Raw genomic sequence first — 17,170 nt, forward strand, 5'->3', positions numbered from 1 at the left:
AAATTTTACGAAAACAATATAAAGCTACAAAAAAGCTACTGGTCTTTTTTTTTTTTCTTTCATTTATGCAATCTTTTTAATCCGATATATCGGTGCTTGTTCTTGTCTAAATCAACAGTTTTAAGGCAGAAGGCACGTTGTGATGTAGGTACTTAGTTTTGGACTGGTATTGACATTTTTTTTTGTGTTGAATTAAAATGTAACGTAACGTCATCAAATTTTACTTTAATGCTGCATTTATCTGCAATTTTTTTTTAAACGTATTTATAGTTTTTCATCGCTTACACGACGACAGCTGTAATCGTAATATTAATCACCGTATAAAACGTATATACAACAAAAAAAAAGATGTCTTGTGACTTAAAAATGTATACCTAGCCAAGAGTTTTGGCTCGATTTATTGCTATTATATACATTACTTACACAAACTATTATAAGCAGTTACCAGCAGGTAACTTAGTAGGTATTACAAAGAAATTCATTGCCAAATAACCGTGCTTTAGCCAATTTCTCTTCCTGCAAAGAATAACAATATATCAGCGCACGACTACACGAGCAGAAATATTACTATTTATAAGACATTTTTGAACATTTTCTTTTCTAGAAGACTAGCTATATTCTGCGTTCACGTTCTGAGATTTCATCAACTTTATAGTTTACACCTAAGATAGTGCAAAGGTTATTTAAATCGCACTACTAGTGCCAGAACTGATTAACTTGAATTTGTACTGAACGCTTGAAGATGATAAGTATATAAACTCACTTAGTAATGCTGCCCAAAACAAAAGGAATTTGATATTTCAAACGGACTTCAAAAAGGAGGAGTTTCTCGACTAAAGTTTTTTTTGTATGTACATTTGTTTCGCGATTACTCCGCCGATTATTCGCCGATTTTGATGATTATTTTTTTGTTTGGTATTTTATATGTCAGAGGTGGTCTCATTTTACTTTAGCGAAGATCTATTTGCCGGCTCCTGGTATATTCAGGGAACTCTTATAGCAAAGAAAGATTATAGCAACACCCATTAGTACCCACCCACCCCCTCGATTCGGGTATTTTTTTACAACACAAACTGATGATGAAGACCAAGGATGAGCACCGAAACTATACAATAATAACTATTAAACTAATTGCTGTTATGGTATCTAGTTATAGGTAAGCAATTAATTATCGTTACAATAAAGAAGCTGATGGTGAAGTGCCGTGAGGACTCCTCAACCATTAACGCTAAATTTAGTGAAAAGCTATATTTTGTAGAAGGTTATGAGCACGTTTGACTTTTACAGCTTAGATATAATTGCAAACCTACCCACAAAAAAGCGTGAATTATTATTTTAACACCAAATACTTTCTAAAACACCTAAAAATATTATTATCAAAACGTTTTTTGCACGGAACTCTCAGTGCGCTAGTTTAACGCAAAGAAACGGACTGCAGACAATTCGATTCTTTCGTCTTTTTAGATCGAGTTAGCGACGTTGGGTCACAGCACCGATGATATAGATGTAGTCATAGAAACGGAGTAACTTTGGCTATACAAATAAAGTGGAATAACCTTACAAATGTATGTGCGTGTATTTCGTACATTCCGTTACCCAACGTTTATTTGTATTTGTACTTAATCGTAATTACAGTTAAAACGTCTTGTTAGGAAAATTATCGAAACTTATAAAATAAAACATATTGGTAGATTCAACAATTTATTTTTGCATCGGTCGATCGAAAGTAGACGGAGCTTACAGGTAGTGAGCGTAGGGAGTAGCGTACGAGGCGTACGAGATCGGGCTGTAGTGTGTTGTAGCGTAAGTAGACGGGTAAGCGTAGGATGAGGTGATCAGTGGCGTCCTAGCGACGGCAACAGTGCTGATGGGGGCGATGAGAGAAACAGAGCGCTTCTTAAGAATGTGCGCACCGCTAAGAGCCTTGGCAGTGAGGTGAGCAGACCGGTCCAAGTTAACGTCCAGTGTGTCAAGAGGCCTGCCATCTGAGCCAAGAATGTTAGCAGGCTGTCCGGGAGCCAGCGACAATGGGCCGCGGTAGTTGTAGGGCTGCAGAAGTGGCGCAGAGTAGGCCAGAGGAGCGTAGGGAGCCGCGTAGGGTGTAAATGAAGCGTAGGGTAAGATAGGCTGAGCAGCGTAAGGAGCAACTACTGCCAAGGAACGTTTCTTCAAAAGATGGAATCCATTGTCAAATGCCTTAGCGGTGAAGTGAGCAGCGCGGTCCAGGTTTACATCCAAGGTGTCAAGAGGCCTGCCGTCAGAGGCCAAGATGTTGGCAGGCTGGCCTGGTGCCAGAGACAGCGGTCCACGGTAGTTGTAGGGCTGGTACAATGCTGACGAGTACGCTAAGGGAGCAATCGGCGCGAAGAGGCCAGAGGCCGAAACCGCCGCGAACGCGTAAGACAACACCACCAACTTAAACATTGTGCAAGTGGTCTGTGCTGCTATGAAACACTGATGCAGCTCTGAAACTACATGTGTCTTTTATACTCGTATGATGCCAATAAGCTGATGGGCGTCACCGGAATATATTGACGGCCGTGAGAGGACAAGATTTGATAAAAAATATTAAAGTTCACTTGAAAGGGCATTTTTTCATTGCAACGAATCGGTAATTTCTTCTTAATATAATAATAACAGGCGTCAGATTAAACCAGATCACTTTTAATTAATTGCATAAGTTATTAAGTGATTGTTTATGATTAAAACAATCCACAAACACAGTCATTAATGCACGAAAGCTTTTGAATCTAACAATACTATTCCATGGCTAGCTAAATTAGTCGTACTAAAATATGCAGTCTATATGTTTGTATATTTGTTACCAATATGTGGTATTTATCGCTAAACATTTTTGTCAACTCAAAGATATATAATTCGAAGACATCTGAGAGGTCCCGGTTAATCGAACCCGGCGATTAATAAATCGGTTCGATAAATTCCTAAATTATACCCACCCACTTATATAAAGGTGGGTATAATTTGGGAATTTACAATTGAATAATTTTCCGTAAAAAACGGTTCTCAAGTTAGGGTGTGATTAAGGTAAAAAGGTATTCATACTTACTAATATTATGAAAGGAATGTCAGTTTATTTGTTTGTTTTGACTGCCTAAGCAACCCATGAACTTAATGAAACGAAAAGGCAGGAGCCTTAGTGTTAGTTCAAAAGACGGAGAGTAGCATTCGGGCGGGTTTTTGGTTGCTTAGTTGGGTAGGAAAAACACACTTTCGCATTATTAATGGTCCCACTAAGACGACGTACGGCTAGAATATTTTGATTAATTTAGTTTATCATACTGTGCTATTTACTGTATTTTATGGCTGAATTTACAATGCAGAAATAAATAGTAAATAGTAGATTAAGCAAGAAGTGTTTCAAACAATCCATTTTCTCCGAGATGTTTATTTCCCTAGCCAACGCGACGGGTGGATATTTAAGTCTTGGCTAATAAATGAGTATGCATTTCACTTCGATTGTGTGAAGTTCGAGATTTAGGATCCGGTCGGGTCAAAAGTTAATATTTAGGTCAACTATAAAATGGGTATTATATATATAAATATTTAAGATTATATATTTAAGACCGAGTCATAATCTACCTAAAGAACGACATGTACTTATTGAAAATTATTCCAAGTGGCTATTCCCATACAGATTTCATTCTCGTTCCTTTGGGATTTTCCCAATTTTCTATTTTTCTAAACCATCCCAGTATTGACAAACAATACTTGAAAACGGTGCACGGCAATTTATTTTTATATTTCTTATATAAAGATGGCCAATTTAGTATTTGATGCTGGGAAGAGGTAATTGTGGTAATGTAGTTTTACATGTGCTATCCACTTAGGTATGTTTTTAATTTTCTAGTTTAATTTTTAAAATTGAGGTCTTTAATTAAGTTTAGAAAGTTAGATCGTTCTCTACCTTTTATGAGCGTGTCGTAAAACTAAAGATGTAACTCTGTTTATTTTTATCTATTATAAGTTTGACCTACGATCGTGGACTCACCTTACCGTTCATTAGTGATTCCAAAAGACTGAAGCAGTATGGCAGTTTATCAAACTAACCCGTACTAATACAATAAACTAATATTTTTATCAACTTAAAGAACTGATATGCTTAATGCGCTCACTGAAAAACGGGAGTGAACTACGCCATTAACTGAGAATTTTGCCAGGACTTCGCGATCCATAGGCTTAACCAACGTCGCAACAGTATTATAAAGATATATTATTTATCAAGTTTCGAATGGTTACTAACAAAGTTTTATATAACAATTTCGCCAGGACCTCGTGATCCATAGGCTAAACAAACGAGGCAACAGTATTATAAAGTCGCATTATTTATTAAGTTTGGAACACTTATTAAACGAAGCCTGTTCATTTATATAACCCGTTAATCGGAATAGAAAGAATGAATACCTAATTCGAGAAATTCTTGCAAAATAACTTGATGTTATTTTTAGAAGCTATTCTTAGAAAGTTGCAGGCACATAAAAATAGCTTGCAAACGGCGTTTGATCGCGAGAACAAACTTTTTAATTGAATTTTCCAGTCTTCAAATAAAATAGTACACCTTTTACTTTCCATGCGCTATTTATATCTCGTAACGTCAGAACACAACTTTTGTTTTTTGTTTATTTCTCATTGTATAACGGGGTTTTATTTTTTTTAAGCGGTGATAGCGCTTATGGTAGGAGCTCGACTTTACTTTCAGGGTTCGATTTTCAGCACGCAGCTCTAACTTTTTACACGCAGTTATAAGTGAATTAAAATATTACTTGATTCAACGGTGAAGGGAAACATCGTGAGGAAACCTGCATGCCTGAGAGTTCTACATAATGTTCTCAAAGGTGTGTGGAGTTCACCAATCCGCACTGGGCCAGCTTGGTGGACTACTGCCGTAACCCCTTCTCATTGTGGGAGGAGACCCGTGTTCCATAGTGGGCCGGTAATTGGTTGACATGATGATGATGATGAACTGGGTTTCATTGATTGTTATCTTTATGTACGCCCATAGTGCTTGTTTATGCGTTTGTATGAAATACTTGCAATTTGTTTAATATTGTATCGTTCTAAGAAAAATATACTATAATATTTAGAAAATTAAATAATAAATTTTGCTTCTTCTTTCTTAAAACATCGGCAGTTGGTAAAGAAAAGAAATCCTATTTTAAAAATCGCTGTTAATCTAATCCTTACTAATATTATAAATGCGAAAGTGTGTTTGTTTGTCCTTCATTTACGCCCTAACTAAGTTTAGTATATAGTTATATGAAAGGACGGAGAGAGTACCATAAGTTACTTTTTACCCCAGAAAAACAAATGGTTCCGAAGAGATTTATAAAAAACGGTAATAAACTCGCTCAAAAAACGTGGGCAACAGGTATAATCATAAATCCAAAAGTGGACTTATTGTTTTTTTTTGTCTATTTTCTTTAACGCAGCAACGGAGCAACGGATTGACTTTAATTTTATGCGTATGCAGATGTTTATTGGCTGTATATTGTCATACTTTACTAAAAGTTTTTTTGGTTCTTACGTTATTTATCATTTAGGATATAATTTATCCCAATAATATAGAAAAACCTTTAATTTTAAGTTCATGCTGCAAAAGGGAGCCAAGTCAAAAATAAAATAAGTGAAAAAATAAAATAAGTAAAATGAATTAAACTGTTATTATTTATTTTTATTTCTTATTTACACGAAATCGGATGGGTAGGACTTAAAGGATGTGAGTGATGGGGGCAGCGTAAGAGATTGTTCTGTAGGGAGCCCAGGGGGCGGCGTACGAGTAGGGAGAAGCGATCAGTGGTGCTCTGGCAACGGCGATGGTGCTCAGATGGGGAGCGATGACGGGTACGGAGCGTTTCTTGAGGATGTGTGCGCCACTAAGAGCCTTGGCGGTAAGGTGAGCGGAGCGGTCCAAGTTGACATCAAGGGTGTCAAGAGGCCTGCCGTCAGCACCGAGGATGTTGGCGGGCTGTCCTGGAGCGAGCGACAATGGCCCACGGTAGTTGTACGGCTGGTAGTAAGGCGCTGCGTAAGCAAAAGGAGCCACAAACGGAGCTGTGAAGGGAGCCACAACTGCGACCGAGCGTTTCTTCAGCAAGTGGAATCCATTGTTGAGTGCTTTTGCAGTGAAGTGAGCTGAGCGGTCCAAGTTTACATCCAGGGTGTCCAGAGGCCTGCCATCAGCAGCTAAGATATTGGCGGGTTGGCCGGGAGCCAGCGACAGCGGTCCGCGGTAGTTGGTCGGCTGCCACAAAGGTGCGGCATATGCCAGGGGAGAAATGTAACCCGCGAGGAGTCCTGACGCGGACGCCGCAGCCACGAAGCAAGACAACACCACCAGCTTAAACATTGTTAGAGTGGTCTGCGTTGTTTTCTGGATCCAGAAACACTGATGCCATTGTCAAGTGGCAAGCTTCTTTTATACTTGTATAATTAACTTGATAGGCGTCACCGGAATACATCGTTGGCCATGAAAGAACAACTTCTGCTGGGAAAGGAAAGCTAGTTTATCAAGACGATTTGTTCTCCTATACGATATAATAATTCACTGCGCGAACTTGTTCTGATTTTTATGCATTCGGAATGCCACAAGTTGCAGTTTTATTCTCGATTGCACGTCTGATGCCTTGAGTTATTAGCGCACTTCGTTATATTTATTTTCACGCAGTGATATATAATGTCATTATTTGCAGAGTATATATTGAATTTTAATATTTTTATAAAATAAAGTTGTCGACACAAAATGATTAAAAATAAATCTTTTAAATTCAAAAATAACGTGCACGATTTTTGATAAAATCATTATTCTACTCATTATGATTTTATGATGGTGGTTGTGGTGGTGATGATGATGATTATATTTAAGACAGGTATAATAAGAAAATAGTAATTAATAAAGTAAAAACTTCCAAAAAATCGTAAATCGGAAATATAATTCTTTATCAAATTTGCGAGCCGAATTATTTAAAAGGTAGCCATCAATTTTCTCTATGTACTTACTAAGAAGGAAAAACTACACGCATATAGTTTTATAGTTATTATAGTTTCTGTCTGGTGGTAGGATTCGACCAGCTAGTTACCACTCTGCCGACAAAGACGTCCCGCTAAGCGACACCATAAGTACAGAAGAGACCATAAAAAACCGTAAGTACCGTAGGTTACCATATAGGTAACTTATGGAACCTATCGATTAGAAAAGGTTAGACCGACTGCATCTTAGATATATAAGATTGCAGCCAAGCGCTAACTTCAAATAAAAAAAACGCAATCTTATTCTCCACTATGAAAGCGGTAACTTAAGGTGAACCAAACCAGATCAGAAATTACAAGATTCCGAATTCCCCTGCCAGGTATTGAACCCGTGACCTCCCACTTAGAGACCAGTGTTAGAAACGTGGGGATGGACTTAAATAATATTAATTTTCCACCACTGCGCCGTCTAGGGCGTCAACAAACCTCACTGTACATTTATTTGTACCTAGTACCTATATTCTTATTGCAGTCACCTACTGCAGTATGGCTCTGCAAAGAGCAAAAACAAGAGTCAATTCTTCCAATGACTTTATCAGGCATGATTGGGGAAAACCAATCAAAAATAAAAAAAGGCAATTAAAAATATTCTTGACAAATACTGTATCAAGAAGTATCACGTAATACATTTTGTTTAACGAGAATACTCTAATGTTAAACAGAATTAAGGCATTCAGACCAGCACAATAATTATTATATGAATCATTCTATAACCTAAATAAGAAAAACGTATAACTACATATTTTAAGCGTATTTGTATGTTGATATTTTATTGTAAACACGGAGAGGATGTAAATATCAATGCTAATTAACTTTGATCTTAACAATACGATCCTAATAAAAACTTAATGGTACCTAATAGTGGCCGCCCTTTTGTGGCAAAGTGGGTTAATCTTGCAGCTTATACATAATAGGAGAAAAATACCAAAGTGTTGAATTATTACATTGCCTATATTAGCGTAAGAACCTTATTCTATACCTATAAAACATCTCGAGTCAATCAATCTGAGGCGGTAGGCCACACTTGTACAATGAATGGAAAGTTTGGTCAATCTTTTCCCCCTAATTATTTACCTTTTGTGTGAAAAAAGAAGCTTTTGAGTATAGACTTATGAACAGACTTCTCACGCAAATAATATTTAACAACAAAACTAACCCTAGGTATTTACAGTGAAAAGTATTCTCAAGCAAACCATGCTCCCAAATGTTCAATTTGTTGGCATTTTATCCAAAACGCTGGCGCTAAACTCTTAGCATTTGCCCTCAATCTCAGCAGTGATGATGCAGTTTAATGGTCCTAATTGGTTTCTACGGCCAATCGTACCGTAATGCATAAATCACTTGATGGTACGTTTTTGTCAGCTGGTAACTAACCCCGCTCGAAGCTTCCCACCAGACCAGAACAGAGAAAATTTAAAAATTATAAATTGCCACTGTCACCCATCGAACCCTGGACCTGCTTCAGCGCTCACCACTGCGCCATGAAGGTCGTCAAATGAGTTTGTATTATACGTTTTACTGATTGCTGGCCTTGTTTCCCTCAAGTCTAGGTTATTAACATAATAAAAACAATTTAACAATAAAAAACAGATAAAAATATTGCAAATGCCAATATGTATAATAATTTACATTTTACAGTAAAATATTAAAAAAAATACAAATGCTTTAAAAAAAATCTTACATACAAATAAGCAGAAGAATTAGTGATTAGTGTCTAGTAGAAAGAAAATATGGTAAACACTCTGTGTGGATTAATTTAAATAATTAAATATTCAGAAGCTATTTCGGTCCCTCATGTAATTTATTGATTTACTATGGGATTCTTATGTGACCTGATTCGAAGGTAAAGTACACGTGTTGTTCGCAACAATGCAACGCCTTCAGAATTCTTGTATTACTATTTTTAGCTGAATAGCCACCTTCTTGATTATATTAACTAGCTGGGCCCCGCGGTGTTACCCATGGTGATTATGTCGTTGGGTTGCTTTGTTAGGACTTGAAGGGAGGACGATATTTGGTGTAAAAATACGAATGTTCCAGTAGACCACACCTGGGAATTCGATGTTTTTCCAGGACCAAAAGAAGCCGCTGTTATATACTCTCCTTCATAGGAAAAATTTTCATCAACACGCCGGAGTTAAGAAATTGGCGGTGTAAACCCCTGTGCCTTGGAGACCATGTTAAGCCGTTATCACTGAGTTTTGAACTATAGTCGTCGAAGCTCACCAACCCGTATCGGAGCAGCGTGGTGGATTTATGTTCTAAAACCATGCTTAGTATGAGAGAGGAGGCTTGTGTTCAGCAGTCGGACGTGGGATGATGACGATCAATATATTATGAGATTAAATATTGTTATTTGTCCAAGTTACAAGTACTACTTTATGTAGCCGACTGTATTTTTTTTTTTTTTAAATAACCGTTTGACCGTTTTACTTCAACGGGATGCAAGCAACCTTTATTTTAAATTGTGCCCTTATCCTTGTAGCTCCTGTAACGCAAAGGGTAGGTTTCTTTTCAGGTACAACATATTACCAATTATATTTGCAATTGAGTTGTGTATATGTATAATAAATAAATGCATTACATAACATATGCCACGCGGCATCGTTCCGGAACGCTAAACAATGGAAGCCTTAAAATTAGTGCTATAAATATGTGCATTACATAAATCGACGCTCAAAAAATTCGTGGAAAGCCACTTATTATCATCATCAACTCATTATCAGCCTCCTCTCAGAATGAGAAAGGTTTAGACTATAGTCCACCTCGCTGGCCAAGTGTGGATTGGTGGACTTTACACACCCTTTTTTTTTTTTTTGTCTTGGTGGAAAAGCTTTATGGCTACCTCTGTCCTTTTGGGCAGGACAGAGGTTATGTGGGACTCGTTCACCCCAACTAAAACCACCACGACATGTCCCTCTCGTTGGCTTTATTGGACGTTCGGGGAACCCGTTGTACACTTCCCAGACGGACTTTAAACACCCTAGAAAATATTATGGAGAACCCTGCATGACCATGCAGGTTTCCTCACGAAGTTTTCCTTCACCGTTTTAGAAAGGTGATTTCTAATTCTTAATGCACACATAACTTAAAACAGTTAGAAAAGCGTACCGGGGGGTTCGAAGTTGAGGTCCGAACCAATAAACTATCACCGCTTTAGAGAGCCTCTTATCACCAGCAACAGAATTCTAAAAAGACCTATATCCCGTATTGTAATACGGAGGTGGAGATGACGACATCCTTACACGTGGTTAGCTCTATTAACATATCCTTAGGAACTTATCCGTCAACTTACATTAGAGCAACGTAGGGAATTGACTTGCCGTCATTTATTTTATAGGAACGAATTGAAGCTAAAATTGAAGGCACAAACGCAAGTATTATGACATCATTACAGTTTGGGACACGTGGATATGCTAGACAAAGATGGATGGTATTAATATCTTTCTTTATAAGTATCCATTTTGGGGGAATAAACTTAATTTCTTTCATTATATATACATGAATTTAGGATATCTGTTCGTACATCAACTCTGAAGTTGGACATAAATAATAATATATATTATATATAATAATTATATGTGTATTTTTTTGTCATTTATTATTTTTCTTTTTTTTTAAATTATTAACAATGCTTAAAAATAAATTAAAAAACACTATTAAAATTTAAAAAAAAAAACTTGCGCTTGCGGGTTTTTGAATGCCCATGCAACCGGTGGTCAGAACTCCAGAGTGAGGAACCTCCTCACAATACGCGCCGTTTCAAGGACTACTGCCGACTGTTCTGTATCCGACCCTTGATCCAACAACCAAGCGAAAGCTTCTTAAGATGTTGGTCGAAGCTTTTTGCGAGAAGACCATTGACTGAAATCGGAACAACAACGGTCGACTCAACATTCCACATGGCGGTAATCTCGTGAGCAAGGTCCAAGTATTTAGATACTTTTTCCTTTTCAGCTTTCACCAGATTATCGTCATGTGGAATAGTAATGTCAAGAATTATTGCACGGCGCACTGATCGATCGATTATTATATGTGTATTATTTTTATGTAGGTAGAAATTTTTATTGCCGCACCAACCCTTTCCTTATAAGAACTACTTTCGCCAAAGGTAGTCTGGGAGGGATCGCTTTAGCGATAAGACCGCCTTTGCACACCTAAACTAGTTTTTAATATTTTTTATTTGTAAATGTGTTTCCCGTTGTATTTTTTTGTGTGTGCAATAAAAAAATTAATAATAATAATAATAATAAATAAATGCAGTAACGAGTTTGTTACAATTTCAATTTCATAAAGTAACAGAGTACCTACAAGTTTAAAACTACTTATTTTGACTAGTTAGGTTAGTTGAAATTAGAATGTGCTGAAATAACGTGTAATAATTTTATTAAAAGTGACACCTATACTTATAGCATTTATAGCTTCGGCACACGTCATTAATTGGCTTCAGTACGTAGTTACCAGCGCAATTTGTATATTTATTTGTTGTCAGCTTTGATCTTAAAACTGAAAGTAGCACTGCTGGACGTATTAATTTATTTTTAAACGCATTGTTTGTTTGCTTTTATTTCTTTTGTCCTTAATAAGTTCGACAGTGATGAACTGAGTGGTGTGATCTCGGCGCCCTTGCTCTGTGTAAATATCAGCTTCCTGAACGACCTCCCTGCACCGGTTTTTACAATACGAGATCGCCCTTAGTATTCGTGTGATCACTTTCTATAAATACAATGCAAAATAGCATCTGGCATCAGTCGTTCCCCATCCGAACAACACAGACCAAGATGTTCAAATTGGTGGTGTTGTGCGCTTTCCTCGCTGCGGCGGTAGCTGAACCTAGTGGGCTTTTCGCACCCTTAGCCTACAGTACGAGTTTCTTGGCGCCAGCAAGAACGACTATCACCAACCAGGCCAGCAGCGTCATCCACCCATCACCGTTCGCCTACTCCGCGCCATGGGCTTACAACGCGCCTTTGGGCCATCTGATTAAGAAACGGTCTCCTTCAGTGGTTAGCTCATACATCGCGCCATCTACATACATAGCCCACTCTCCTATTGCTACAACTTACGCCGCATCACCTTTTGCCTACACGTCTTACTCGCCCTTGGCAACGACTTATGGAGCACCAATCTACACCACTGCAGCGCATTTTATTAAGAAGAGGTCTGCACTCTTCTACGGACCCACCACATACGTAGCACCTTCTGCTTACCACGCTGCTCCCTTGTTGACACCTACTTACACCGCCCCTATCTATTCTACTCCTTATGTTTCTTCTGCCCCTATTACGTACACGCACTTGATCAAGAAGCGATCTGCTCCTTTCGCCTTGACAGCCTACGCAGCTCCTGCCGCCTTTTCTCACCAATCCAGAGTAGACATTAAAAGCTCCCCAGCTGTGGCAACTTACTCGTACTCCAGCCCCATCACATACGCTAGTCCATACGGTTTCACTCGTCTGATCTAATTAAAGTGAATATCAGTGGTTTTTTTTGGAAATTTCAAAATTTGATTTCTATGCAATAGTTGTTCGTTTCAATTGTACATGTTAGATCAAATGTAAATAAAGTTAACCAAATTTTAATATATGTTTTTTCATTATTTCCTGTAATATTTATTGTAACGTGTTGTGTTATTTATATTCCTATGATTCACATCAAGGTCAAATAAAAAGAATTTAATTTTGTAATTTAAAATAATAATTGTTATAATTATAAATTACAAAATAAATTTTTTTTTCAAGTAAAAAGTATCATTAGGTATTAATTTTATTTCAAAAATCATATTGTATTTGATATGAAACAAATTTCAATCCAGTACTTAGCATTAATTATATTAAAAACAAGGAAAGTGGTTACTTAAAAAGTCATACAGTAATATTTTTTTTATTTATGCAAAAAGATCAACAATTTCAAATTTCAATCAAATAGTTTAATAATTCAATTCATATAATTCAGTCACTCTCTCAAATAATCTTACAAATAAACCATATTAAAATACGTCTAATTTACAGTCAAATGATTAAAAAAGCACTGAAATAATTATTTGCTTATTAAAAACATTCACCCAATTTGTCCAATTTAATGTTGAATTCAGTTAATTGAATGTTCCGTATTATCTTGTATGAAAATATCTGTTTTTCAATTGTCGAATGCCACTGTAGACGATTCCGTTGATTCATTGTCTTGGTTTATTGAAACAGGATGCTCTAAAGCTCTGGCTAGCGGAAGATTGTGAAAAAAACTCAGAGCTATAGGAGTAAGCACTGTATCGCCTGTCATTCTTCTCAGCACTACTTCTCTTGGTTTCTCTACCTTTAATGGATATGTTGCATATATGGTCGGACTATATATTATTGAGGGGGTTATTATTCCAGGAGTATGCTTGACATCAATTCGTGATTGATGCGACACAGCACTCGGTGCTGCATATATCACTGGCAGTAGTTGACTTTTTACTTGATTTACCAAGTACCAGGAGAACAGAACTATTATTAGCTTAAACATTGTAGAGTCAATTACTTTATTAATGTCGTGACGTTGAGAGGCGTCGTAGTTTTTATAGCGGCATAACGGTTTTTATGCGTCGATTGCACGTAAGCGATGAATTCAAGTTCACGGCCGATACGACAGGTTGTTGCATCACTTCGGGCCGATGGCCGGATTAAGATGCAAGCTTGAGCATTTCATATTACGGTTGATCCGTTATAGGATACAATACTGCATGTTGTTTGATTTTTCCCTATTTTGTCTCTAAAACGAAAAAAAAAATACTTACTTAGGTACGTCTTAGAAAAGTAAATTGGATAGAAGCAGGCGTTACTTTGCGGATTCCCATGATATACAATAAAAATGAAGCTTAATTTTCATTGTTTAGATAATATTTCTAAGCGTATTATTTTTATGTTATTGTTGTTTTTTTTACGAATTCCGTGGGAAATGTTTGTTTTCCCGAGACGAAAAGAGAACACTATTTTACTCTCCGTTTTAACTATGCTCTAAGCTGAAAAATTATGGTAATTGGTTGCTAAGGTAGGGCGTGAAGGGAGAAACAAACACATTTCTTATTCGTTAAAATTAAGTTATTATTAATTACTCTTAATACTTATTTTCTTAAAATGCACTGCAACATTCACTAAAATATTGTGCCCGCTCTATTTCCACGTTTAGAACTTCCTGCAATAAGGTGTGTATTTGAAAAATCACAGCAGCGTCTATTTCCAACAAAGGAAGCAAATTCCGATATTTTTTCTGATGATAATGACTTTGTTCAATAGCGTGGCGAATTTGAGTATTATTAGGCACTATTACTGTCACCGTGATTCAGAATCCGAACTATAAGAGACAGGGGTTCGTACCAGGGAGCATTAGTTAGAATCTGTAGGTTGAAGTAATCTAAGTCATTATGTATCGTCTAGTGTGCTTGTTAGCTAGCCTTGCGCTCTGCAATGGAATCGCCGTATTACCTGTGGTTGCGCCAGCTGTACATGCTGTACATGCGCCAGTGCTGACCACTTACGTGGGTCATGGATATGGTCATGCAGGATACGGCCATGGAGGATACGGCCATGGAGGATATGGAATCGGCCATGGCTTCGTTGGACAAGCTTTGGGACATCGCATTCTGAAGAGGTCGCCTACCTTCGCAGCTGGCATTGGTGCTGGTTTTGGAGGTCTTAATGGCGCTGGTCTTGGAGGCTTCGGAGGAGCTGGTGCTGGAGGCTTAGGAGGAGGTGGTGCCGGTGGATTTGGAGGTGCAGGTGCTGGTGGTTTTGGAGGACTTGGTGCCGGTGGTGCTAGAGGATTTAGCGGAGCTGGTGCCGGAGGATTGGGCGGAGCTGGTGCCGGAGGATTTGGCGGAGCTGGTGCAGGAGGATTTGGCGGAGCTGGTGCCGGAGGATTTGGCGGAGCTGGTGCCGGAGGATTCGGTGGAGCTGGTGCCGAAGGATTTGGCGGAGCTGGTGCCGGAGGATTTGGCGGAGTTGGTGCTGGAGGTTTCGGAGGTGCTGGAGCTGGAGGCTTTGGTGGAGCTGGTGCTGGCGAAGGTGGATATGGAGGCTATGGTCACGTAGCTGTAGCCCCAGTAGCTGTGTCCCACCAGGCGCGTTTGGACATACACCACCCGCCAGCAGTTGTTGCACCTGTCGTTGCAGTTCCCGCTCATTATGGCGGTCTTGGAGCTTACGGTGGTCGTTAATGTATAAATATGTGATATATAAATATTTGCTAATTTGAAATTAACTAAGTTTGAAACTGTGATTGTAATAAAATATAATAAATGAATAAATTGAATTGAATACATAATAAATTTCGGTTATTATTACCGGTTTCGGTTTCGGTTTCGGTTCAAAAGCGGTGATAGCCCAGTGTACTTACTTCGTCTATACTTTCGGGGGGCCGAGTTGGAATCCAAGCACGCAGCTTTAACTTTTCTAAGTCATGTGCGTTTATAGCAATTATAATACGTATCACTTGCTTCAACGGTGAAGGAAAACATCGTGAGGAAACCTGCATGCCTGAGAGTTCTCTTTTATGTTCTCAAAGGCGAGTGGAGTCCACCAATCCGCACTGGGCCAGCGTGGTGGACTACGGTCCAAACGCTTCTCATTTTGGGCCGATAATGCGTAGATATGATGATGATGATGTTGATTACTAGTTATATATTAACGAAAAATGTTTTATTTACGAAGTGCCTTAAATAGTGACCAATTTGGTGATTCTTTAATTTTAATTGAATCATCAATAGGTATATGAAAACAACGCCTCAGAATACAGAACGAATATTATTATATTCGTTAATAATTAAATATTTATATTTAATTGTTTAGGTTGTACGGTCAGAGTTTATTTTAATGAGGATTTCATAATTCAAGTTCACTATTAATAATGAAAAGTGTACAAGCACTAGAAGTAAAATTATTCAATTTAATATTAAAATTTAATAGACTCACATTGGTAAAGAAAGAATTGTGGATAATTGTAATAATTAAAGAAAAACAAGGTAAAAAGTCTATTTACGCAATATGAATAATTTTAACATTTTACTCTTTATCATAGAAAATCTTAACTGCGTGGAAAAAGTTAATGTAAATCACGTTACAAACTTTGGTTAACACTGTGTTGTTGTTTGAATGTACCAACTCATCAAAATTTTGTGTTAAATACACGTACAGGATGACGTATGTCTATATAGTGTAATTAGGTATATACATCTAATATCAGGTCATAAATAAAAATTAAATGCATATATTCGAATCGTATTTATTTGGGCAGTGTGGACATAATGTAGTAACAATAACTTACGTTGATTTAAATCTTAGAATCAGTGGTTTTGTATTCTGAGATTTAAAATTAATCGGTCTTGAAGTCATTCACCAAGGGTGCACGGAGAGGGCTTTAGGTACGACAGCAGGGTATGCGTATCCAGGGGCGTTGTAGGCAGTTACGAATGGGGAGGAGTAGGCTACTGGGGAAACAACACCGCGGAACAGAGGAGAGTAGGGTGATACCGAAGCTACGTTAGCGACGTGACCCACAGGGCTCACAACTGACGTGTAGGCAACAGGGTTGACAACAGACCGTTTGGCAATGGTGTGTACACCCACACCAGCGAGGGCCTTAGCTTGGTAGTGAGCAGCACGGGCAGCAACGACTTCCGGGGTGTCTAGGGGCACTCCGTTGTAGGCGTTTAGTACTACAGCAGGCGAGTTGGGCGCTTGAGAAAATGCAGGAACGACGCCGTAGCCAGTGACAACTGGGGAGTACGCACTGTACACGGAGGGCACGACTGGTGTTCCGTGGTACACGCCGCTGCTGTACTGCGACACTGAGCTGACGGCAGGCACGGCGCTGTAGGCAACAGGAGTCACCCAGCTTGGCTTGGCAGCTGCTAAAGCGAGCACGGAGAAAAGTACCACCAGCTTGAACATTTTGGTATGCGTTGAGATGTACTGTCGATGATATTAGAACGACTGATGCTACACACACTGCTTCTGATCCTTATATAGCAGGCGTCCGAAATAATTAGGTGCAAAAAATGTTACCGAATCACCTTCAAAATAGTCTTAGATCGTTGTCAACTTATATTGTTTTTATTTTAAGCTTAGTTGCGATAGCACTTTTTTAGCCG

At 38.2% G+C, this 17,170-nt stretch overlaps 2 protein-coding genes across 2 annotated transcripts; both read right to left on the bottom strand.

The window, feature by feature from the left end:
• Window positions 1–1,721: 1,721 nt before the first annotated feature.
• LOC120630630 (proline-rich protein 36-like) lies at window positions 1,722–16,970 on the bottom strand. Its single transcript, XM_039899894.1, has 7 exons — window positions 16,417–16,970; window positions 15,941–15,945; window positions 14,683–15,077; window positions 13,357–13,539; window positions 5,793–6,388; window positions 4,015–4,037; window positions 1,722–2,465 (listed from the first exon to the last, which is right to left on the bottom strand). Exons 1-7 carry the CDS (start codon window positions 16,968–16,970, stop codon window positions 1,738–1,740), a joined length of 2,484 nt encoding a protein of 827 aa, XP_039755828.1. The 3' UTR covers window positions 1,722–1,737.
• LOC120630508 lies at window positions 5,718–6,379 on the bottom strand. The gene has a single exon (XM_039899756.1). It carries the CDS (start codon window positions 6,362–6,364, stop codon window positions 5,726–5,728), a length of 639 nt encoding a protein of 212 aa, XP_039755690.1. The 5' UTR covers window positions 6,365–6,379; the 3' UTR covers window positions 5,718–5,725.
• Window positions 16,971–17,170: the final 200 nt, after the last annotated feature.

The sequence above is a fragment of the Pararge aegeria genome, chromosome 16, assembly GCF_905163445.1.
Source record: "Pararge aegeria chromosome 16, ilParAegt1.1, whole genome shotgun sequence".
NCBI classification, from domain to species: Eukaryota; Metazoa; Arthropoda; class Insecta; order Lepidoptera; family Nymphalidae; genus Pararge; species Pararge aegeria.